This window comes from Sciurus carolinensis, chromosome 13 (assembly GCF_902686445.1).
Source record: "Sciurus carolinensis chromosome 13, mSciCar1.2, whole genome shotgun sequence".
NCBI lineage: Eukaryota > Metazoa > Chordata > Mammalia > Rodentia > Sciuridae > Sciurus > Sciurus carolinensis.
Genome location: NC_062225.1, coordinates 52,544,433 through 52,569,723, shown reverse-complemented (window position 1 = coordinate 52,569,723; position 25,291 = coordinate 52,544,433). Strand labels below are relative to the sequence as shown.

Here is a 25,291-nt window from a genome sequence, read left to right as displayed (position 1 = left end):
GATTGAAGTTGACATCCTTAATATTTTAATGTGATTGCCTGAGTTAAATGACCCAAAATGATATGTTATAACCTAAAGTGAAAAGGCAGTTCACCTAGTAGGAGGCCTGTCTATCCACCTATTTACTTAGAAGCTAAAAAGGCAGAACTTGCTTCTGTACATCACCAAAATATACAAGAAACAAAGAAACTGAATAGAAATCAGCATCCAAGAGGCAAATTCAATATTTTATGAGGCACTAAGATATTTATCAAACCACAAGATTAAAATGTGCCATAATTTCTTCTTGAATTATTAAGGAACAAAGAACAAGACATCAAAAGTGCTGTTCATTTGGGAGGAAATACCTAACAGGCTGCTTATTAAAACAAATCGTTACTAGAAAATCTGGAGTTAAGAAAGGTCTGGATGCGTAAGTTTCATGTCATGCATCAGTCTTGGTTTGAAAAATCACATTCAGGAAATGAGAAAGTTCGAAAATTTAGGAGAAAAGGCAAAGGAGATGGAGGCATTTACCTGTCATGGCCTGTTGATCATCCACCGTTAACTTCAAACTTTTTCCTCGACGAACCACACGTACTGTGTGCCACTCATTATCATTGAGGTTATAGCCAGCAAAAAGGGTCTCGGGACCTTTGCCTGTAGAATATGCCAAACAGTCATTATGGACACTCAGAATCAGTCAAGCAAATGAACCTCACAGAGAGTAAGAGAAAGAGATAAAGAAAAGGGGGGAGTCAGGGAGAGGGAAGAGAAAGAAAGAAATGAAAGAGAAGAGGAAGACAAAGGAGAGAGAGAAGAGAGACTGGATGGACCAATTTTTCAAGTCCATTAGAGTCATTGCAAGCAAGGAAAATGACAAGTTAACAAACATTCAAATGTGACAATTTAAGAATCTTTAATCTTATGCATCAATCTAAGGCAAGTGAATTAACCTGTTGTCATAAATAGGCACAGTCAATATAGCATTGGGAGGCCTCCCAGTTCACACACACAATTTTTAAAGGATTTTTTGCAGTTATCACTTAAATGCTCACGGAGAAGTTACAGTCATGCAACTTGTGAGATACCTGATCACAGGACATTCATGGACCATTTTCAGCTGAATAGATAACTGGCTGTTTAGACTGTGGCATGAAGGTTCCAGGGCTGGTGCTTGTGTGATGGCTGAACTTGGGCTCTTACATCATATGCCTATCATAATCACCAAGTTCCTAGGTTCATCAGCTTCCTAATTTATGGATGTTGTGTCTAAAAACTAAGTCTAAAAAAACCTCCTTATAACCAAGTGATCCATATGCTGCAAAATTTGTTTGGTGGAGTCCCTTCCATACATCTAGGTAAACATCCTGATGTACAGGAAGTAGACAAAACTAATAAATGAGACACAACCAGTAAAGGGCAAGGATTGAGTTAGAAGGAAAGAAAGTGGTGTTAGTCAACAGTGGAGGAAAGGGATTTACAGCTAATGGCCAAAAGAAAGAGGGCAAGCAGTGCAGCCAACAGACAAAGAAACTTCCAGCAAATCTATGAAAACCTATGCAAATGGGATTTAGATAGACTCAGGACAGACACATTACTTTAGAAAGGCATTTAGTGCAAATTACTGAGATGACAAAGTTGGATTCTCTTCAACGTAAAAACAAAGCAGAAAACGTTTTTCATATAAATGGGAATTTATGTTAGAAATAAGTATTCCTAGTAATCCAAAATATGATTCATTTAGAAAAATAGAAAGTTAAATATACATAATTTGATGATGTATTACTCTGCCCTTTTTTAAAATACTGAAATTCGCTGGTGCATTAAATTAATGAAGAACATAACATTGTTGAGTTTCATGATTCCACTGACTGAGGATCTGGTCTGGGGTTCATGATTTCTTTAACCATTTCTGCCAGCAAAACCAACTATGTGTAAAGATCTTTGGAGGACATTAGAATGTAAAGATACAGATGAGGGAGGAGAAAGGAAAGAAGAAAGAAAAGAAAATGTCAGGGAAGCAAGAGGAAACCTTAGGAGTCCATTCACATGAGACCAATGTTTGCTTTTAGAACTGTGGGGTTCCTCCCTGCCCTTGATTTCTCTCTTATAGTGTTACTGATGACACGCATAAGTCCTGTCTTCCTTGGTTGATGTTTCTTTTCTGGGACTTAAAATGAGCCAGGGATATTAGCTATATTTTGCAAAGTGAATTGCCTCAATTCTTTAAATAGTACCAACCATGATTAAGATTAGAATGGTCTCTTTTGTTTCTTTAGAGAAGTTAAATTACACAACCAGATATGACATGAATAAAAACTCTTCTGAATAGAGCAGTTTTGAGAGATTGATCACCAAATAACAAGAAGCCTGTTGGTTCAGCAACTGCAAAAATGCTGTGAGAACAAATGTTGAAAGCAAGTTCTGGGATCAGAGGAACTCTTTCTAGTTTCAATAGAGAAGAAAGAAATGTTAAATAACTCTGCAGCAGCTTAGCATCCTACTAGCAGCAAGGGTCATCCTTCGTTTTGATCTTTGAAAAGAGATTACATCATTTTAAAACTATTTTTATAGGGGAGATTTTTTTTTCCTTAGAAATATGTGCTTTTAAAGCAGATTTACTCCTGTTCTTTTAATTTGAAAGATATAATTTTCAAGAAAAAGACGAGCAAGGGTGATATCATCATTTATACCCCATTCTGGGCTTGATCTCTCAGTAAAATCATAATGCTTAATCTATGAAACAACTATTTCCCTAACAACAGGCACAAAATCCAATTAAAAATAACCCTTTGGTTTATAAAAATCTCTGTGGGCCAACTTCAAGCTTTTTTCTTGCATTATTAAAAATGTGAACAGATTGATTTTGGAAGAAAAGGTTTTTAAAAATGCACTTATTAGTCCCAGTTCAAAACAGTGTTACTCATGTAACACGAAGTGCATTGGAAAGCACACTGGACTGGGAGTTAAGAAATGTGGTTGCTGGTTCTCAAGCTCCTACTTACAAGAAGTTAGGGGCTAGTGAGTGTTTATTATATACTAGGCACTTTGTCTGTTACGTTATCTCATCTTTACATTATCATCAATTTGCAGATGTGGAATTGAAGGCTTAGAAAACCAAAATAATTTGTCTCAAGGTCGCACAGCTAAAAAATATTAAGACTGTCATTCCAGGTTTGACCTACTCAAAGTCTGTATCTTTCTCCTGCATTGTTCTCCTGCCAGCTATGAGACCCCTTGCTTAGCAACCTGACCTCTCAGTTTCCCCATATCTAACTGAAGGAGGTGGGAAAGATGTCTGGGATCTCTTTCAGCCTGCCCTACAGAATGATCACACTGTTAGGAAACCCTACACACACTCTATATAAAGCCTGGCAAAAGAAAATCTTTAAATAAGACAATGCTCTACCTAGGGATGCTGAAATAGCTGCTACTGAATACAAGTATAGAAAAAGGGGTCATCTGTTTAGGGCCAGGCTGTACTCATAATTACTAATTTTCTAAAACAGTTTCTAGTCATCTCAATATCCATTAAGTGACAAGATAGTGTATCTGATCTCTACAGTTCCTTTAGAATTGTACAATATATGGAATTGTTATAAGAAAGACATGGCATAATTTCTGACATTTTTGAGTTGGAGGATGTTCATTCTCTTGCCAAAATGTCAATGGCAAAGTTATAGTCATTCAAGCTGTTAATGGTCTAAATTCCTTTGGGAATGTCCTTTTCCTTTGGGGATATCAAAATATCTCAAGTATGCTAACATCTCACACAAATAACACATGCTATGGACTGAATGTTTGTGCCCTGCCCTCTGACATTCATATGTTGAATTTCTAACTCTGGATGTGGTGATGTTAGAAGGAGGGGCCCTTGGGAGGGATTTAGGTTTAGAGGAGGTCATAAAGGCAGATCCCCATGATGGGATGGGTGCCCTTAAGAAAACAGGAAATGAAGATAAGGGAGAAAGCAGCTGTCAGTGGCCAGGAAGAAAGACCTCACTAAGAACTGAATCTGCCAGGCCTGATCTTGAACTTCACACCTTCCAGAATTATGACAAAAAACAATGTCTGCTCTGTAAGCCACCCAGTCTGGTATTTTATTAAAACAGCCTGAGTAGATTAAGACATCGAGCAACATTTTAAAGGCTTTTAAGAAAGTTCAAAGCAGTTTCTTAAAGACATCATTCTTTTTGTCCGGTCAAAAGTTATGACATATGCAATTTTATACTTGATTCTTACTGTAACCTACCATTTAAGCCATAGATGTATTCTTTTTATATATTTTTTTCAATTAAGGAAGAGATTTAGAGAGGTTAAATGAATTATTTCAAATATTCAAGGCCATAAGGAGTAGAGTTAAGCCTGAAATTTTGAGATCATTAAAACGTCCTTCCTGTAGAAAATAATTCTGCAGGCAGGAGAAGAGAGGAACACTGAGGGGGAGCACCCACAGCTAGTCATCACCAGACTGGGCAGCATTCAGCTTACAGGCTACTGCTAATTTAAAGAATTCCAGAGTTTTAAGGAGCATGAGAGACAAAGAAGTTCACTGAACTATCTATGACACAGAATATATGGCCCAAGGAGATCAGATGACATCTCCAGGGTCACAACTATATAACTTAAGAGTTCATGTCTCTGGATTACCAGTTTAACTAATTTAAAAAAAAATCTGCCTCTTATATTATGCTGATCTAGAATGAACTTCCCTAAATCTGAGTCAATGACTTGGTTATTGACTGCTATTTGTCCTGCATCAACGGTGAAAACTCAACAAAAATAAATTCAGCTTAGTAAGAACGTCCATTCTTTTCAACAGAGCTTAATTTAAACTACGAAATAACTATTTCCTGGTCAGGGATATTCATTTGGTTTACTCATAATTTTTTAGCTAATAACTTATTAGTAACACATGGAAATAGCATTTCAGTTTTCCTTAATTCAGTTCAAGGTGATTGTCCTTTCACAACTTACAGATTCATGAATTGTAGGTGTCTCTGAGATTTATTCCTAAAATGTATTAACCTCAACTTAAGGTATAGGATAGACACAGGAATGTGGGTGGGGGTGGGGAAGGGGGATCTCTTTTCATCTTTATTTGCATATCAACATGAATCATAGGTCTTTTTAAAGCAAAGTCTCTGAAGAAAGAAAATGGCATGGTACAGTTTGTAGTTTTTCACTATGGGAGGGGATGGTCAAGAAAACTAGATTTTGTCCCTATTTGCTCTCAATTAATTCTGTCACCTGGAGCAAATAATTTTTCCTCCCTATTCCTATTTTTATACAAGGATGATGGATAAGAGCCTAGAAGAAATACTTTCCTATGACTAACTTTAATATTCCGTTATTTCTAGAAGAACTGGATAGCCCTGAACTATTTCCCCACACTGGGGTACATGAAAAAGGGCAATTTTATAAGGAGGTTCTCCAAGTGTATGGTAGTTTTATTATCATCATCATCAGTAGTAATTTCACCTTTTTTTTTTTTTGGCATGGGTAGGCAAAGGCAGATAGAACCTCACAATTATTTTTCTACTCTAGAATTACTACACTCAGATGAATCCATAAAGAAATATTGGCATGTGCTAAAAATGTGTTCCTTATTTTATATAGTCAAATCTTCACTATGCTTTTATCTTCCTGATCTCCTTCCCAAAATAGAGCACAATCAATCAATAAATGATAGGTCAGTGGTAAGAAGTACTTTGTCCTATGTACTGGAGTACCCTCCTTCTATATGGACAAGTTTTCTAGAACACTAAATAACAGATCAAATGCTTATATGGTGAAATAAGTGATACTTAAGAATATTTTCTTTTAGTTATGGTAAATTATTCTCTCCTTGTCAAAGAATCAGGTCACAGAAGAGCAGTGTGGAAACTCTGAGCCAGCATTTCCTCTGAAAGCTCGCCTTCCTCAGGACAAGAATGGTTGTGCTCTATGAAAATCCAGGAGCTTAACGGGGGCAGTGGTTTTATCATTACTTTTAAATCCAAGGAATGGCTGATCATAAAAACCATACAAAGAAGGAGTTGCTCTGCTGTTAAAGAAATGGGCCAACTTTCCCCTTGAGACACCACCCACCTGGAACCCCTGGACTCTACAGAGCCCTGTTTGTAAATCACTGAACTCATTTCTCCACTCAGAAAAAAGGATCTGGATCAGAAAACTCCAGCAAAGATTTTTTAAAAAGTCATTTGCAAATTACCCTTTACTTTAAAAAAATATTGGATATACAAAAAGGATTTTGCAACTGATACCTAAAAACTATTTTTCTAGAACATCAGTTTTTAAGTATATCCAGGTGCACAGGTATTCAAAGCCACCGCTCTTTTTATTATCAGTCCTCTAGCATCACTGTCTGCACTCCTTTGATGACAAAGTCCAAATGCATAGACCCTGAGCTGAAGATGTGGTAGTCTTTTTTCCTCTAACACCATAAAAATTGTGCAATGCATTGATTTCCCTTATTTTCTATCCATTAGGGAACCAAGATTTAGGATTTGTACTAAATCTTTCTACAATTCAATACTTTCCTTTTTCTTTTTTTTTTTTCTGTGAAATTTGTATATTGGCCTTCCTTCCCAATTAATTATTTGTACTCTTTTGGGGAATCATTTTAAATTCAATTTGAAAGTTTTGGGAACAAAAATCAATACGTGAAATCATTTAAGGAAGAAAAGAAGAAATTTCCAGAGATGTATGGGTAACTAATTCACCTTTTCCATATTTCGGATAGCTCCATGAGAGGTGAGTTGATGTGGCTCAGTCTTTCTGTTTACTGAAAGGGCAAGAGGAACACCTGGACCCTGATTTATCTGGGACCTGATTAACATTCATCACTTAATTGTCTTGCTAAAATCAGAGAGCATTCTTTGATCTCTGTACCTTTCCCTATTTCTTCCTACTTATAAATATACAACAATACTGCTCTAAATACATTTTAAACAATGGTTAAAACAGGTGTGTTTTGTGCATATCCTATTACATTTGGTTCATATGTAGATTCTCACATATTTCAAGGGACAGCAGCATGCAGAGTAAAAAAGGTCTGAACTTGGGTAAGAGTCATACCAACCTAGATTCAAAAGCAGGTTGCCTAGACTTAGGAAAGTTAGCTTCTTCAAGTTTCCCTTCCATCTTCCATAAATTTAGAATAATACCTGTCCTCCTTCAGGGGCTTTTTTGCAGAGAATCAAAGAAATAAGAAATCTGATGTATGAGTTATGTACCTGGCACTTTGTGCAATTTTAATAAATATTAGTTTACTTTACCATCTTTATAAGAAAATAAGGTAAAGAAAAGTATATAGGTTGTACAAACCACCAAAGGATCTACCACCCAAAAATGTTTGACTATTGAAGATACTATATATTATATATAGAAATGTATACTGAAAGGAATATACACAATTTTTATTTGAGCAATATACTACATACTGTATTCTGGAAATCAGGCCATCCAAAATCATTTTTTGGAACAATTGCCATCTTAGCATGAGAGTTCACAGTATTTGCTTTGGGCTATTTAGTTCCAAAAACATTCACCACTGATGTGAAAATAAAAATACATTTGCAAATGAACCTGATATTCATCAATAAAGACTTTTTTAGTCTTGTTGGAGTAAAACAAGATGCTCGTGATAATTCTGCATCAGTTTTTACAGAAAATCTTTTGTGCAAATGTTCTACGAACTACTTAGTCCAGTTTGTGAATGTGTGAGTGGGAAGTGGTGAAAATAGAGAAAATAAACAAAGGAACCTCAGAAGTAATGCAGGCAGAAACCTCTAGGAGATAATATTTACAGCTGCTTTTGGAGCTAAACAATGGGTGTAGCTGAGTAGAATTTTTGGAAACTCAGACCACCTATATTTGAATTTTTGAGACATTTAGACATGTGTGACAAAAGGTAGAAATTCATTCTCTCTCTACATACCCTTTAGGTAGCTATCTCCCTCTAGGGGTATATTTTAAAGATGCTAACCCATTTTTATAGGCTTGCAGTCTCTTCAACATCAAATGTAAGTAATTTCTCTCTTATAGCACTACCAAGTTATTTCAAGGGTTAATTGAGCACGGTGATTCTGATAGGTGTTTCTGCAAAACCATGACCTGACAAATTGCACAGATAACAGGCAGGTAGAAATTCATATAATTTGCCTTCTAGAAATGATCCACCTACTCTCTCCAATTTATTAATAATAGGTTATGTCTTATTACAACCATCTGTTCTAAAGATTGGCATCAATATGAAAGTGGATCCTTAAGCTTCCATAACTCTGATATAAATTATGAAAAATACGAGCATCACCTTACACATATAAATTGGTTCTATATTTATGCATGACTACTCATTTTTTAGAACATTAAACTGCCTATAACATCCAGTAATTAAAGAAAGAAGATGCAACACTATCACATCTTAGAATTTTGAAATTTTAAAATTGAATGTTCCATATTGTGTCTGTGGTTTATCCTATTTAGTTACTCCTATTTATTTACTCCTATTTATTCTGGATTACATGGTACCCATATTCTATCAATTTAGTTTAAAACTTATTGTGCCAAACACTGATCTGAGCATTGGGAATGGCTCAACTTAGAGTCTGAAGGAACGTATATCCTAATAAACCAGGAGTCAAAACTCTATTTCTGTAAAGGACCAGAGAGAAAATACACTTGGCTTTGCAAGCCTTGTGGTTATTATTGCAGTTACTCAAATTTTCTCATATAGTGTTAAAACAGTAATAGAACATCTGTCAACAAATATGTATGACTGTTTATAAATAAAACTTTATTTGAATAAATGACAGCATGTGGGCTGTCATTTTCAGGTTCCTAAATGACACACAGAAATAAACAGACAATTCAAAATTTCCTTTCCCATAACATTTTACATTGAATATTAAATGAATAATAATAGAAAAATAGTTAAAGGCTTAAGAGTCAGAAAACCCAAGATTTAGATTCATCATTATCATTAACTCTACATAACCAGAATTATGCTAGTTAGTCTAACTTTTATTACTCTAGGTCTTAGTTGTCTGATCAGTAAAAATATAAAAAAAAAAACTGAAAGCAATTTTAAAAGCATTGAGAACACAAAAATCAATTGTAAGTTCCCTCCACTGCTAAATCTAGAATGCATTAGTCTCCTATTCTTTTTTGCAAATTTAGAAGCATTCATTAAAAGCTTGCTGTTTGTGCATGTGTGTGCTTGTGCATGTGAGAGACAGACAGTAAGAGAGAGCGGGTAAAACTAGGTCTTTATATTCACTTTCCCAGGCCCTAACAAGTTTCATTTGGCAGTTGACTTATCCTGTAGTGGGAGGCAGGACCTTGTGGGAAGCTGGAAACAAGCCCTGTCATGGTGACATGATAGGAAGAAAGAGAAGCCCTGGAAACAGAAGCAAGAGCTACCACTGCTTGATGACTGAGTCACGGTTCTTGGCAGCGGCACTTCCTATTCGTAAATGACAGGAGGATGTACTCCTCAGGTTGTAATTATGATGCCTCAGCCTGCCATTTGACTTTGTTGTTAGTTTCTTGTTTTAAAATAATTACTTTAAAATATCCTGACTAATGTTAAAAAATAATTAAATGACAGAAACTCCTCATTAAAGGTTTCTATTTCATCTGTTTTGATTTTTAGATTTTGGGATGGAAGTAAAATCTTTTTGTTTTTATGTATGAGTCAACTGGAAAATTTAATTTTCCATTAAAATTGCACATTAAAATTAGACATGTAAATCACATTTCCAGATTCTTCTTTTGCCTCTCCTTTTCATTACTACAGATACCACAAGCTACATCATCTGTAGGGACATTGAAATCATGGGGCCCAGATTCCCAAAAGAAAGAACCTCAAAATAGTGACAACTGAGTATTAAACCACTAGCAGGCTCTTCTAAGCAATGGGTATGGGGTCTTTGCACAGTTTCACACTCTTGAAGCCAGTTCTGAAGCATCCTTTAGTAAATTCTTTATTTGGGGATGTGCAAACAAAATTTATAATTTATCCATATAAAAGCACAGTAGAGTCACTTTCCCCTTAGTAGTTGCATTTAATGACTGTAGTGACATTCTCTGGGGTACCAGAGAAGCTGTCCTCTGCCTGCCTTCCTGGCCAGGCCTGGAGCCAGTCTCCCACAGGGCTTGGTGACAGACCTATCATCCCAGGAACCAGAAGATGAAAGACCTGCTGAGCCATGTAACTCCTTCCTCTTCCCCATTTTGCTCAAGCTCTTCTTGGTTTAACCAAGAATATATCCCTGAGAACAATCTGGAATGTCCTTCTATGGAGATAATTGCCTTTCCTTTGCAAAGAGACATTTATAAAGACCTAAAGAATAGATACATTTCTTTGTACTAAAAATACCAGAAAAACCATCCAGACTTATACAGTAAGTTGAGGGAATAACATAAAGCCACACATTTAGCTTGGACATGTCTGCTTTACAAAAATGAACACTAACTACAGAAGAAAAGCATTGTACAAGCTTTAAAGAATTCTCTGGAGAAGTTTGTCACAGGTTAATTACATTGTATTAATTTTGATTGGTTTATTGTTTAACTCCCTCTCAGGTTTTTTGTTTTCTTTACTTTCTAAAATGTGCATATCTTGGTATGCAGGTGTTCTGATGGGTCTGTATCTTACTTCCACAGGATGTTAGCTGTGTGACCCTGAGCAAACTACTTACATTTTGTGTGTTTCAGTATTATTACTTGTAAGATAAGCTAATAATACAAAGAATTTCACAATATAAATGAATTGAATGCGAATTAATCAGTAAAAATCACACCTGGTATATGGTAATCTCCCAACTATAATAACAATAACTACCATTATTAATATTATATTGCTCTCTCAGTGAGCCCAAAATATTAGAGAAAATATGCTGTATCTCCTATCTCAGTGCCTTGAGCATAATAACCATTCACTAAGTACTTGTTGAATGGGGTTGTTTAGATTTTGAGGTTTTTAATAGATGAAATATCTTGATTTAAAATTAAGTAGTTGATCAACATTTAGTGCCTTCATTCATGATGAATGATCAATAAATAGAGATCACTGTCCCCTTATTCTGATATTTATAAGCCTGGGATCTGATAATTCTTACAGTTAGGGAACATGGGCAACTGGCTTAGTTGTTTGAATAATTATTACCACAGCATTTTTGTTCAGTTGTCTTGAAAATAACTTAATAATACAAATAGCCAAAGAAAGCAAAATGACCTAAGGCCAGCAGTCAGTAACTTCATGTGCAAAGTAATTAGTTGGCTTAGGAACTGGGAAACCCAAGGCTCAATGAGAATTTAATTATGAGAAAACACAGATCATGTGTGTAAAAAGACCTGACCTTAGAGAGTTGTTGGAACTGCCCTCTGGAAACTCATCTGTCATTTTCCTAAATTATAACTTTATTCAAGTATTTAGAGAATGAATTTCTGCATTTTAGATGTCTCACCTCTGTTCCATTTCTGGCTATCAGAGCCATAGACAAATGAACAAACTAGGTTTAAATGATCCACTAAGAAACTTTTGGTGTCTGTAGATTTGACATTGAGTGTACCCATTTATGACAAACCAAGATAAATATCTCTGACATAAATACATTTCAATGTGAAAAACAAACATTTTAAGAACTATAATTTACCTTTCAAGAAGTTATATTTACAACACAGTAAAAATGGACACAGATTAAATAAATATATTGCAAGAATGTTTTAATAATAGCTATCTCTAAATCTAATCTAGCTCAACTGGCAAGTTTTGAAAGAAGCATAATATAATAAATCTAACTTAATGAAAATAATATTTGGACTGTGATTTTATTTTAAGGAAAAAAGTTCATTTCCAAGAAATGCTTATCACATAATAGGATAGCTAACTGGTATAAATTTAACTATTAAAGAGTTAATGTGCTTTTTAAAATAATCATTATAAACTGAAAATGTATTCAGTATCACTCTAGTATGAAAAAAGGTTGTATTGATTTATATTAATACTTATTTAAATGTGACTTGTACAATACCTACACAATGCCAAAATGAATGAAAAAAATTAAAAAGCATATACATACTAAGCATCTGAATATTTACAAATATTTAAACTGATATTCCATAAGATTATTCAATGATTCCTTGTCTATATATATATAAAATGGTTATACAATTTATTTGCATGGGAAGGTGAAGAAAATGTACATTTTTGCATAATACAAGGATAATGATTTCACTTGTGTTTTACTTTCCTTATCTTATTAATATAAGTTGAGAATCTCTAAGTACAAGACTGAATTCACAAAATTTAGCACACCCTTAATTTTTTGGAATATTCTAGTATAAGCTTTTTCAAAATTGAGGAGCATAGTAGAAATATATCAATCTATGTTCCTGTCTTTGTTTTTAATTTTCCCTTCTTTACTTTTTACTGGACAGTTATAATTACACTTAAAAATCTACTTCTCAATATATTTGGTAAACTGTATAGAACTATTTGTTTAACCAAAACACATTTTAATGAATATTTTGTCTAGAGAGTTGTTTTCTTCTTCAATGAAGGCTCCAGTGAAGGCTATAGACATATAGTCCATATAATATACTCATATCCCTCATGTAAGACTTAGAATGATAATATAAAAATTTCCCCAAGCAATGATATGATTTACTAAAACCTGCTTTATTTGAATTTTAATAGTATCATAACAGGTTGTGATAAAAAATTTTTTTAAAAATCACCATTGCTTATTTACTATTCTGAATTTCAGTCATGAACTTGATTGCTATGATTCCATTTGGCCATTTATTTTAGTAATGGAAAATACTGAATTACTTCTTTGTCTTGGATCAAAATCTTCCGAAATGAATGGCTCACCTTTCGGTCCAGGAAGTACTCTAAAAAGGTGGAGGCCCAATTAGAGCAGTGATGGTTATACATTAAATCATAAGCAGAGTCAACCTGGTTTATCTGAGGAGAGAGCTTGTGGAGTCCCCTTGGAGCTGGTCAGGCAAGTGCGAGTTCCTGGATGATCTTCCTATGGTAAGGTGAGGGTAGGCTTTCCCTTAGGGAGTTATGGTCAATGAGGATAACTCACACCAACATATCAAGGAACATCTTGTCATGTATGACTCTTCCAATCTGGTTGATTCCTCAAGATCTTGATCACAGAGGATGCTAGTCAGTTTTCACTCGAAAACACTGAGAACACTGATGAATCATGATAGTACTTTTGTACATGTTTTCTCCATACTATATCTTTTTTCAACTGTCTCAGTGACCTGGAATTCTTTATATTACTCTGACTTAAAATGTGAGGTAACTAACAGATTTTCAAATATGTATATTATATTCAAATAGAGGATGTAATTAATGTTTATAATATGTTGCTGAAAGAACATGATACAAAAACATGTGTACCCTATGACCTTATATTTTCCAGTTGACTTACTGAATTTTCAGGGAAAGTAGTTGAATTTATGAACACAGTGTGAAGCAAAACATTTCCAAAATCTCACTTTTTTTTTTTCTGTGTTGTGGATTATACCCAGGGCTTCACACATGCTAATCAAGTGTTCTGCCACTGAGCTACATACATCCTTAGCCCATTTTTTAAGGCTGCTTCTAGACTTTTGAAATGAGGTTTTGTGTTTTGTTCATATTATTGTAATCATTATTGTAGTCTTACCCTTTACTGGTCTGCTTATTTCAACACTATTAGGTAAATATGCCTGTATTCTAAGAGAATGTTCATATAATTTTATTAAATGATTTCTTTTTCATGTTTTCAACTGGGAACTTTTATAATTTATGAAACATTTACAACAGCAGTTTTTAGTCATCTCATTATAAGATGTAAATTTTATAATGTTTGAGTTTTAAGTTTCATTTGCATAAGCTACTGCCTCTGTACTCAATGACATGTAAAACATTTCAGAATTCTTCAGATTCTATATTTATTCACATTAGAAATTTTCTGATTTCAAAGCTGTTGATTTCTCTCTGTAGCTGATCATTAAATGAAGTGAGTTTCACTACCTACTTACATTCTTATGCAAAATAAATTGTTAATTCTTATCTGAAATATACATTCCTAAAGCAATTTTAACTATAAGTATTATCTATAGAAAACTGACTTTGTAATTTAATTGATTTCAAAAGTAATATGCATAAAAATATTTTGAGTTTGTATTAGTTTGATCTCTTGAGAAAGGGGATGGAAAGGTAAAAAACTCTCACATTATATACATGATACATTCGAAGAACAAGTAATAATAAACAATCTCGTAAACAAATAAGCATAATAAGAACAACAGTAATTTATGTACTTTCAGCCTTCCTTAATTAACTTTTGTGGAAATTATTTTAACAATGCATTTTTTTAATGTGTCTTTTCTTTGTTCCCATTGATACCAAGTGAAAAGAATGGATAAGAGTTCTGAAGACACTGAACCTTTCAATCCCCAAATTCTTTGATGGTGGTTCCATGCGTTTTCTCCCCCAGTTTAAAGAAACTTGCCCATTTCACTTATATGCCACATATTAACCAGTGATATATAGAAGAGATTGTATTTTATGGCTAAACTGAGAAAATAGTCATGTAACTTGAGAAAATGAGCATTGTAGGCCTGTGGGTTTCTGTAGGTCTGTGCTTCCCCTTGAAGAGAGTGTGCTTTGTGGCCCCTGCTCTCATAACAGCTGATTGGATCAACAGTAGGCATCCGCCCACCAAAGCTAAAATATGAGTGACTTGGGAGATGAGTTGATTTGAAAACTCAAGGGGACAAAGGGGAGTTTCCATACATAACATAAGTAGATTCAACAGTTGAGGAAAGCAATGATAATAAAAACAAAAAAGAACATGAACAGGAAAGGCAGAGGATAGGAACCATGAGGGAAAAGGAACCAACAAGCAAGTAGAAGACATGGAAAAGTAAAAGCAGAAGCAAGTCAGTAATAAGAAGAGTAGCACAGAGACCAGAAAGAGGGAGGATAATTAAGTGATATAATGGCAAAACATTGAGAAGGGAGTCTTGGATCACAGCAGGGATGGCAAGTTATCTAAACCACTACTGTGTGCTCAACAATCTAGTTCCTGAACTCTATTCTAATATCCCCAAGTCCTGTCTATGTTTTGACTGAAATTATTTCTTGTTTATGTCAATTATTAGTATGTCCTTGTAGTAAACATTCATTACCTAATATAACCTACATATGTGTCTATTCATTTGATCTTGAAAGAATTTAACCCAGTATAAATTAGTATAAAGTATCATAGACCCAAAATAAATTGTTTCCAAGTGTTGACCACTAATGACCTTTAGGAGTTATTTTTTAAGAAAGAAGTAAGAATGCTTAGCAATGCTGAATTCAAATGCTCAAAAGTATAGTCTCTTAAATGCACTAGAAATACACTTTTAATTTCTAGGAAAAGTTACCAATTGGCTTAAAAAGTTCTTCCTTTGCATGTAGTGGTATCGTTCAATCAAAAAGATGTTTGATAGCATGACTTCTGAGTTAATAAGAGCTGAATTAATGAGTTTTGGTTGTACCAAAAAAAAAAAATTCTAAAATTTAGGAAAACTGAGAGAACTTCTAAGTCCTCACATGTCTCTGAAACCTACACAGAAGTTTATTTAGCTACATAAATAATTAGTTAAATAATAAAACTTTTATTTATCTAAATCAAAAACTTTTTAAAAAATCAAAATTCTTCAAAGTCTTTTAAATTTTTCATTTTCTGCAAGTTAGATCATGGTGTCATATTGAAGAATACTTGTGCTCCTACAGATGGAAGCCATTTACCCTAGCTTTCATGCAATTGAGTGGATAAAGCCATTATCTTCTAAATTTTCCTTCAGTAGGTCACAGATTCACACTCTTGCTTAGTGGTAACATGGAAAATTGAAATCCATGACCATAATATTTGTTTGTATATTCTCTGACAGGTAAGCAATTAATAACATATATATTATTAACAACTTTCTTTTGAGTAATATTAGAAATGCTAAAATTGAAGAGAGCCGTCTAATCTATACCTGTCCCCACTAGTAAAATGAGGGATTTGGCAGATACTTTAGAACACTCCTGAACATTAATACTGTCCTAGGAATGAGAGGCTATTTTAAATTCAAGCTCTTGAGTGCTCGTTAGTCTTTTTCATACTATAGAAGTTAACTTTTGACTTGAGTCATTACAGGCAAAAAAAATTAAAAGACTAACATTCCAAATACAGAAGAAAATACTGTTTAAAGTTAATGAAATTCTAATCATACATCTTACGATGATGTAAGCTAAAAGAACAGAAAAAAATTCTTACTAATAGCGAGGAATGTCTGATTCAAATTTTTACTCTTGATTTTCTACATTCATTGATAATGTGTTAAAATGCGATCTACCTTCAGAAAGAAGAAGATGAGGAGAAATGAAAGAAAGGGAAACAATAGAAAAGAAGAAATTCAAAGCAGTGAATGAAGTGGTCAGTGTTTAGAAATCAGTTCCAGCAATGCAACAAATAAAATTATCTGACCGACATGCTGTGGTCTCATACATTTAGTAGCAATTGCTTATATGAAAGAAAACTCTCACAGAAACCAATGAAGGAATATCAAATTCTGAATGTTTACTCTGAAATGTTTTATGTTTTTCTGCCAATTTCTACCTAGGCCATTTTTACAGTGCCAACACCCAAAAATGAAAGAGCATTTGTTGAATCTAATCAACAGTCATCTGAAATTGTGAATTATTTTCAGCATAGCTTTTTGCAGTAGCAATAAGAAAATGTTTTACTGAATAATAACTAAGTCTGGTTTCAGGATGAAGTTTTAACCTGCATAAGAGTAATCTTTTAGAATGCTGCAACATTATATATTTCCATATAATCAACGAGTAAACTGTTCACTCCAATAGAACAAAAGTCATCTACTTTTCAAATTGCCAGTTAGTATTTTATTGCCCCCATCTATGTAGCCATCTAAGTATGGAACAAAAACTACAATCTTCTTTAAATTTTATGTAAATTTTAACATGTGGCCAATTTAAATAAGCTTCCTTCAAATTTCATTCCAATTTTGATATTTTTCTAAAGATCATTGTCATGTCCAATTTACTTCACCCATTTTAGCTATTTTTTTCTGCCAGAAACTTACGATCTCCCTCTCTGTTTTATATACAATTGGTCTTACATTTTTGTTAAAAACAGTAATTTCTAAAACTGTCTTTTATCCTCTTTTCCCCTGTATATACTTTCAATGGAAAACAATCACCACAGAAACAAGCAAAACTCCCATTTTATGAATTTGTATTTTCATCTTTCTTTATTCCTTGAGCAGTTTCTATCCCAGCTGGTGGACAGGCAGTGACTAATAAACACTACCAAATAAGAGATTATTATACATTATGGGGGGTGGAGGCAGATGACTCCCTTTTATGACTCTCTGCTCTCCAGGCACTTTGAGTCTGTTCTGAACTGAACATTTGCTTCATGTTAGCAAGCACCGTCCCCAGAAATTTCCTCATATCTTCTTAAGTAGCCTGCCAAAAGGCAGCCTGATCAAAGCAATCTAACATGGCTTAAGTGCCACTGGTTGACATTTTGCATTCTTTTATTGCTTTCCATTTTTATCTACATAGAAAAGTTGGTGATAACTAATATCCAGTTGATCTTTTCATTCTGGTAATAAAATGATAATACAAAGATCTTATTATCCGCCCCAGACATCCATCAAAGTACATTTTCCAATAACACATTGCTCAGAATGTTTCTTATCAATCTCCAAGTCAAAAGTGAGGTTAAGTACTTGCCCTCAGATTCCCTTTGGTCTCCAATACACGGGCACTGAACCACAACAAGAATTTGAACTTCAACCCTTGACATTTTGTCCACATTAATGTCATCTGAAATTTTGTCATTTCTGCATCTTAAACTACTTTCTGTGAGAAGCCAAAAGGAGTTGGACGTTCTGCCTGCTAAAATAGTTGTTTTCAACCCCAGAGTGTTTTTTATTCTTGTAGGAAAACAAGAGGAATGAGTACAGGAGAAAGCAACATTATAAATGGGAAAGTAAGAAGAGTGAATGTGGTAGGAAGGAGGAGCAGGTGGGCAGATGAGACCCATACATAAGGCATAAGGAAATTCAAATAAAACAAATGAGCAAAAAGCCTCACAGATTGCGAGTTCATTAAAATCTATTTTTCTACGAATGTACAAGTAGCCCTAAGCCTTCCTGTGAGCAAGGTTATTTTGTGATTATGCTGTCATTTTGGAAAAACAAAAACTATAGAAAACAATAACAGAAAAAAAGTATAAAAACCTCTTCGCATCCACTCCACCAAGTAGTTAGTTACTGAGCATTTGTACTCAGCTATAGCTGATAGAAGCAGTTTTAGTTTTCAAATTTTCAAAACATGTAAACCTTCATATATCACAACACTAATATTTTTGAGGGATAACACAAGAGAGAGAGAAAACGTAGTATTTAATCAAGCAATACACTACTAAAAAGGCCAAATTTTCAGGGGGGAAAAAAAACAGTCTAAACTGTTTAGATTTATTTTAGGAATTGTTTGGAATTATTGGGCATCTTGGTCTCAGAGTTACCAAGACATTGGGCTCTGTGTTTTGGCAGACAAAAAGAATACAGAATGAGACCAAGAGTCTGTGTAGACCCTGCTAATAATGCACTTGAAAGGATTTCACAAGGAATGGAAAATTCCTTTTGCATTCTTTATAGTTCAAAAGACTTAATAGGTTTCATTTTCAATACTATGAACCAAGCAAGAGGCTGTCAAACACTCACCTTTTCATGCAAATAATTCTTGAAAATGATTTGTTAATATTCAGTATGTTAGTAAAGATTTTCTATGATAATTTTTATAAGTCTATAATTTTTTATTAATTCAAACAATTTTTCCTCCTTATGTTAAAAGAATGTCTTTATAATCATTTTCCAACTATCTTTATTAAAATTTCCTATACTGTTCAGGGAAGAAATTATTAGAGTTGAAAGATGGTGTCTCTTTCAGCAACTTTGATATAAAATTATTGAATCATGATACTTATTTTCAATACTGGAGAAGATGGAAGCGGCAAAGGTAATCTAAATGTCCCTTATTCCCATCCTGAAGAGAAGAGACAGTCATCAATAACACATCTTTATTCTCACTTTCCAGGTCAAGAATTTTCAAAAACTGCCCTAAGTCTAATTCCAAGTTGCAGATACCAAACATATTTTTGCAATGATATATGCTAATGTATATCAGTGAACTCATACTGGTCTGGGATTGTGGGTAGACACATTTTGTTTGTAATCAGAAAGATCAAAACACTCATTTTGACAGTGGCAGGGCCACTATTCATAGAGATGGCTCATTTTAAAAAGTACCCTATCCATGAATGAAAACAAGTTTTTGACTTTTAAATGAAAGGAGGCTATCTTTCTTCCATTTAAAGATTCTTGATAGCTTTGCCTCTAAGGGGGAAAATTGTGGCCGCAAGGAATCTGACAGACATAGTTCCGGGAATTCAAAACAGCCCTTTCTCAGAGAAGCTTAACAAAGGGCTGTCCATGGAAGATTCTATCACTGCATCTAAACTAGTGACACAGGAGCAGCTGAGGAAAAAGACATATCTGCCATCTCTTACAGTTCTGCAGGTTTGAATATATGCAGCCAGGTCCTCCTCATCCTTTCTTCAATATTTAAGATTGGAGAGTATGATACTATATGTGTTTTATTTTCCATATCAAGCACAGATGCTGTAAACTTGGGGGAGGGAAAGTGTGGGAGAAGATGACTATAGAAAATGCTAAGCAATTTTAGGTGAACATAGGAAAATTTGAGGTTTCTCTTCAAACTTAATAATTGAGAGTTTAATATTAGCTCTCAATGTAAGATAATATGTTATGGCTTATATATTTCCTGTGGCAATTTTTTTAAAGACATCAATTGAAGCACTTCATATTAATCTCACAACACAGTTCGAATCATAATTACGGTGCAATTTTTAGAGAAAGAAGATGGTGTCATATAACTGTGATTTAATAAATGTATATTAATCCTCTCAGTTTCAAGCAAACCTCAGACTCACAGAGAATACATATAATAAATCAGGCTTTCATTCAACTATGAGTTGGAATAGAGATATTTTTAATTTATTTTATTGGTTAGCAAATGCACTCTAGATAGAAATGTTGACTCATTTAATTACTGTAAGTTAGATTTGCATCATTTGTTTTGCATATTCCTACATTTCCTCAAATTGAATCTTCTTCATAAAATATAAGCTCCCAACTACCTCTGCTCACTATTTCCCAAGTAAGACAAAAGTAAAGGAAATGACATTACCTGGTCATTGAATGTTCTTTCCAGTGACTGCTGTCCAGTTAAGGCATGTGCAGTCCTGTCCAGTTGTGCACTGAAAGCTCATGATCATTCATTCAATTAAAGTAATTTAAGTATAACTCATACTCTTAAAAGGGGAAAATTTTAACCAGCAAGAATCAACATTATTCTTCTGTAGACTATCCAGAGGAAAAAATCAACTCCCCTTAATACTAGAGTCTCATGGTATTAGTAAAATGAGTACATGAATCTATGAGGGTAGTTATGATAAACATATATTTTTTAAAGTCATTGATGTAGTTAGAAAACTGAGTCACATTTGATTTGGTTAATTTCATCAATTGTTAGTGTTTAAATAGTATTATGATTTTATGATTTTAATGATCTATGTTTAATGTAATTAAAAGAAAATTATATATAAGATAGAGGTTTAGAAAGGTATATTTCCCCACAATTGACAGGGGGTTACTGGGGATTGAACTCAGGGGCACTCCACCACTGAGTCACATCCCCAGCCCTATTTTGTATTTTGTTTAGAGACAGGGTCTCACCAAGGTGCTTAGTGCCTCACTCTTGTTGAGGCTGGTTTTGAACTCTTGATCCTTCTGCCTCCGCCTCCTGAGCGGCCAGGATTACAGGCATGAGTCGCTGTGCCCACCCCCTCCCCCACCTCCATATTTTAAGATCAAGAAAATCCGTAGTCAAGTATTTCATGAGTTGACACTTTGCCTACATCTATGCCTCAGAGCTGAAAGCAAAGTGGATCATAGTATGAGACCTGTAAAATATGTAGACCTTTTCAAAAAGCAGAGAAGAGATAGGATTTAAAAATTCCATTTTTATGGAAGTTTAGAAAGATTATTTTCAGTAATTATTTTGTTTGAGGTGACTTTTTAATACCTGGCATGTTAACCATATTTTGTAAAAGATTAAATGTCATAATTCATTTACCTTTTTATGTGATTGGATACTCACTTGTATGCTACTTTAAAAGATATTAAAATATATGAATGCAAATGTGAGTTGTACGAATACAAATATGAACATTTGCAATAGAATTAATTTTATTAGAAAAATCATCTTGCTTTTGCAAATTTAAGACCACCATTTTGTTCATCAGAAGACTTACTGCCTTTTGGAACCACAGCCTAAAGTGTGGGACATGAACTCCATGAACTCACATTCAGTTTTCTTCCAGGGAAATAGAACAGTGTTTTACCATGATATTGAGTGATGAGAAGTTTGTTAGAGTCATTTTATTAAATAAGCTAATGTGATCATTGGAGATTTCTTTATGTGGTCAGCAAAACCTGGAAAAGAAAAACCTAAACATTGATGTAAAGAAATAAAATAAATTTACTCTTTAGATAATGCTACAACTCAAAATAAAATCACAGTCCTTATCTCCTTTCAGATCTCTAGTTCAAGTTCAAACAAAACTCAGTCCATGCATCTTTTCCAACTCATTATTTGGCATGCATATCACAGATTTGAAGGGTTTTGGTTATTTTTGCAGTATGTGATAGGGATGTAAAAATTCATTATGTAAATCATCTTAATGATCAAGGATGAACTCTTTAATAATTTTCTAAGAACATATAGCTTGGAAAAACACACTTTGCTATGTAAAACTTTGAGTTTAGAAGGATTTAGTAGTTTAATTATCAAAGTGAGAGAAATTAAATACTTATTTTCCATATTTAAGAGGTGAAAACTGAAGAAAATAAGACTCACAGTATTTTCTACTATTTGATTTTGAAGAGAACAACTGGAGTCCTAGATCTGGCAAAACAGAAATGCCACTTGCAGTACTGAAGGTTTATACAGGAGTTTGCATTTTGCTAAAAAAATACTTGCACCTCTTTTCCCACTTGAATGGGAAATGCAGTGGGAAACTCTTCAGCTGTACAGTTTTCAACCATGAATTTTTACAACCCAGATGATGGACCGGTCTACTTCAAAGGTGAGATCATGAGTTTTCTCAATGCATTTCTCTTGCTTTCTCTCTTTTTTTCTTGACTAGCTTACATCATAATGGAGGAATAACATTTTAAAAATTTTGAATAGGCACTTACTGGAATTACAGTTAATCCTGATACAATCTAGATGGGGAAGAATAGATGAAAAATGAAAATTTATCCTTCAAGGTAATAGCTGCAGACATCCAATAAAATCACAGTCCACCCTTCCGGGGACAGACACATGCAAATATGGCCACTCCATATCATTATACTTTACATACTTCCAGAACCCAGATTTATTGTTATAAAACTGCACCATTGGAAACAACAATAGAATGTTTTTTTTTTTTTTAATGGCCAATTCAAACAAAGCTACATGGTGACAAATCTAAGTGAATAAAGAGTAGTTAACTGTCAAAGATGCTTGACTTAGACTGGCTGCAACTTTCTCCCCATCTGTGAAAGAACATATCATTGTTTTCAGCAAAATTTAAAAGTGCTCCGTCACAATGGGGTGCAGTGCAAGCTCAGCTAGGCTCAGACATCTTGGACCTCCGAAATCTAATATCCCACAAAGGCCAAAGGAGTCCTTTAAAATTGAAGTGGTCAAATGGAGAGCAAGTTAAAATTATTCTCATCTCAACCTAATGTTTTATTTTTGTTTGTTTGTTTCTTAATTTTATTTGCCTGGGTGCAAATAGATAACAGCCAGATGTTGGCTGGCTTCCATACCTTGTATTAATTGGAGGAAGGAAAAAAACAACTGTATGTAACCTTTAGAAATGACAGTAGTTATGGGGTAGTCATTCTTTAGAGCACACAAGCCTATGCCTTTCCTAGAAGCTACAAATGTTGTCCCTATGGAATAAGTGTCATGATTAGTACTGTTATTGATTTTTCCTTTCTTATGCTGGTTTCTTCACATGAAAGCAGGTACTATAAGATCAGAATGTCTGGTGTGGATAACACAGACTGTGATTACAGTGGTTATTTTTTTTAAAAAAACTATGTGGAATGTTTGTGTTTATATATAGTATACACTTGTTGGCTTTGGTTTTAATATTTAATGCCTTTGGGGAACATGAAAAACATAAACCTAGATTCTGTTTCCATATAGCTGAGTTTGTCATGTGTCGTCAACCGCATCAGAAAAGTGGTTGCAAACAGCCAAGGACCAGCACCTACACAACTCTTTCTACAGAATGCTTTGCTGTTGAAAATATTCTCAGGAGTGTTTCGAGTTTAAGTCTCTTGACTACAATTAGGTGATTTTGATTGACCTGTAGTAACCTAGCATTGTCACTAGAGGGAACTCTAACAGAACAGTAGATGATAGTGCTGTGTGTTAAGTAGTTAAAAACACAAGAACTTTATTATTTAACTTAATTTCACTGGTGTTAGTTGAATGTAAATATATGCAATAAGCTGTCAATGGGTGAATTTTATATTTTATGAGTTACAATTCTGCCCAGCACAATTTGAAATTGTAGGTAGGTTTGTCATAAATGCTTCATGGCATCACATTTGACAAGTCATTTTTATGCATTTATGTAGTTTAAAATTTTTATTTTCCTTCCTCTGTTCATTCATTTCTATATGTGCTTAACACTTTCTTGAAATACAGTAAAACCTCATTCATTTTTACTCCTTTTATTTGGAGTTAATGTTAATATTGAAACTTATTGGGCAGAATATCAAATCTTCATTTTGTAAGAACTCAGATCTCCTTGGAAAAAAAATTAAAATAAAAAAGAAAACCTGTAAACAAGCCACACTTTGAAAGTCCAAGTTCAGGATCTGAACTGATTTCAAGTACTTCACTGTGAGACGATGTCATATTTTGCAAGAAACAACGTGCAAATTATGGATAATTCTTATCCGTTTATTAAAATTAGCCTTGCAAGCCCTTTCCTTGACAAGATTTTTCCACTTATTAATTTGTGATTTTGAATGCCATTGAAAAAGAGTTACTGCTTACATTTTAAAATCTATAATTCAGATTTTCTCTTAATTCAGCCTGACCTTTCCCCATAATGCATTCAGATTGGTGAGGTTTTACTGTAGTGATTGTTTCTTACTGCTACACATAAGCAGGAAAGCATTGTGTTTCTGTAGAAGAGCCTGTGTCCTTAGTGTTCTCATGGCTGTTTGCTGAGGGCCGCAGACTTTGGGCGTTGAAGGGTTGTGGATTGCTGTTTGATAGCAAAATATCACCACACAGTACTTCAAAACAAAAAAGATGGAGAACCACAAAGGTGACTACTCAAAGGAGAAGCCCATGGAAGAGAGTAAGAACAACTGTTGATATAGATGACAAAGCTGAAATTGATATTTTGTTTGCAAATTAAGTAAAACTAGACAGATTTTTATTTATCTGCAAGGGTATCATCTATAGCCAATCAAAAGTCAATAAATATAACAACAGGGAATTCAGTTCAAGGCACCACTAAGCCTTGCAATTTACATTTTCAATTCACCTCACTGATAGATACAGCTTCCCTTTTAAGAACCTTCAGTGGTAAGAATCACAAAACAGTAAGTTATGTTAAACATAAAAACAAAAAGATGTCCCCCCTAAACCTACATTAACTTAAATGATGGAAATAAGACCATTAAGTGTTTTAACTTTCCATGGCAAACAGGCTACTTGATAGATGTTTGCAGGCAAAACTGAACAAAAAAGTGAATTGTTAGTTCAATGGTGGAAGTCAGATTGTTACCTAGATTGACCGTCAGTTTCACACGCCCCGCATCCAGCTCCAGGCGGAGAGTGTCTGCAGAGTCTCTGGATGTGGTTGCCATCAGAATGCCATACGCACGCTGGGATCGGAACCGTAGGGACACGTCCTCTGCCTCTGTGTGCATCACCACGGGGAGCTGGATTTTCATAAACATACTCCCATCATAGCTCAAAACCGTGGCCTCTATGGATGGGAAATGAATATAGTAAGTTCTTGGTCATTTAAATGCATTTATACTTTGAAAGGGAAAATGGGAATCT

At 34.3% G+C, this 25,291-nt stretch overlaps 1 protein-coding gene across 34 annotated transcripts in view; it reads right to left on the bottom strand.

The window, feature by feature from the left end:
* Nucleotides 1-25,291, bottom strand: part of Nrxn1 (neurexin 1) — a 1,060,789-nt gene that overhangs the window by 553,432 nt on the left and 482,066 nt on the right. For 25 of the 34 annotated variants that reach the window (XM_047521996.1, XM_047521998.1, XM_047521995.1 and 22 more), the window contains 3 exons: nucleotides 25,011-25,214; nucleotides 22,405-22,431; nucleotides 517-639 (listed from right to left, as the gene is read on the bottom strand). In XM_047521996.1, the coding sequence (XP_047377952.1) occupies nucleotides 517-639; nucleotides 22,405-22,431; nucleotides 25,011-25,214 (354 nt within the window). The remainder of the gene's footprint in view (nucleotides 1-516; nucleotides 640-22,404; nucleotides 22,432-25,010; nucleotides 25,215-25,291) is intronic. The other 9 variants (XM_047522003.1, XM_047522015.1, XM_047522020.1 and 6 more) reach the window with 1 other exon arrangement.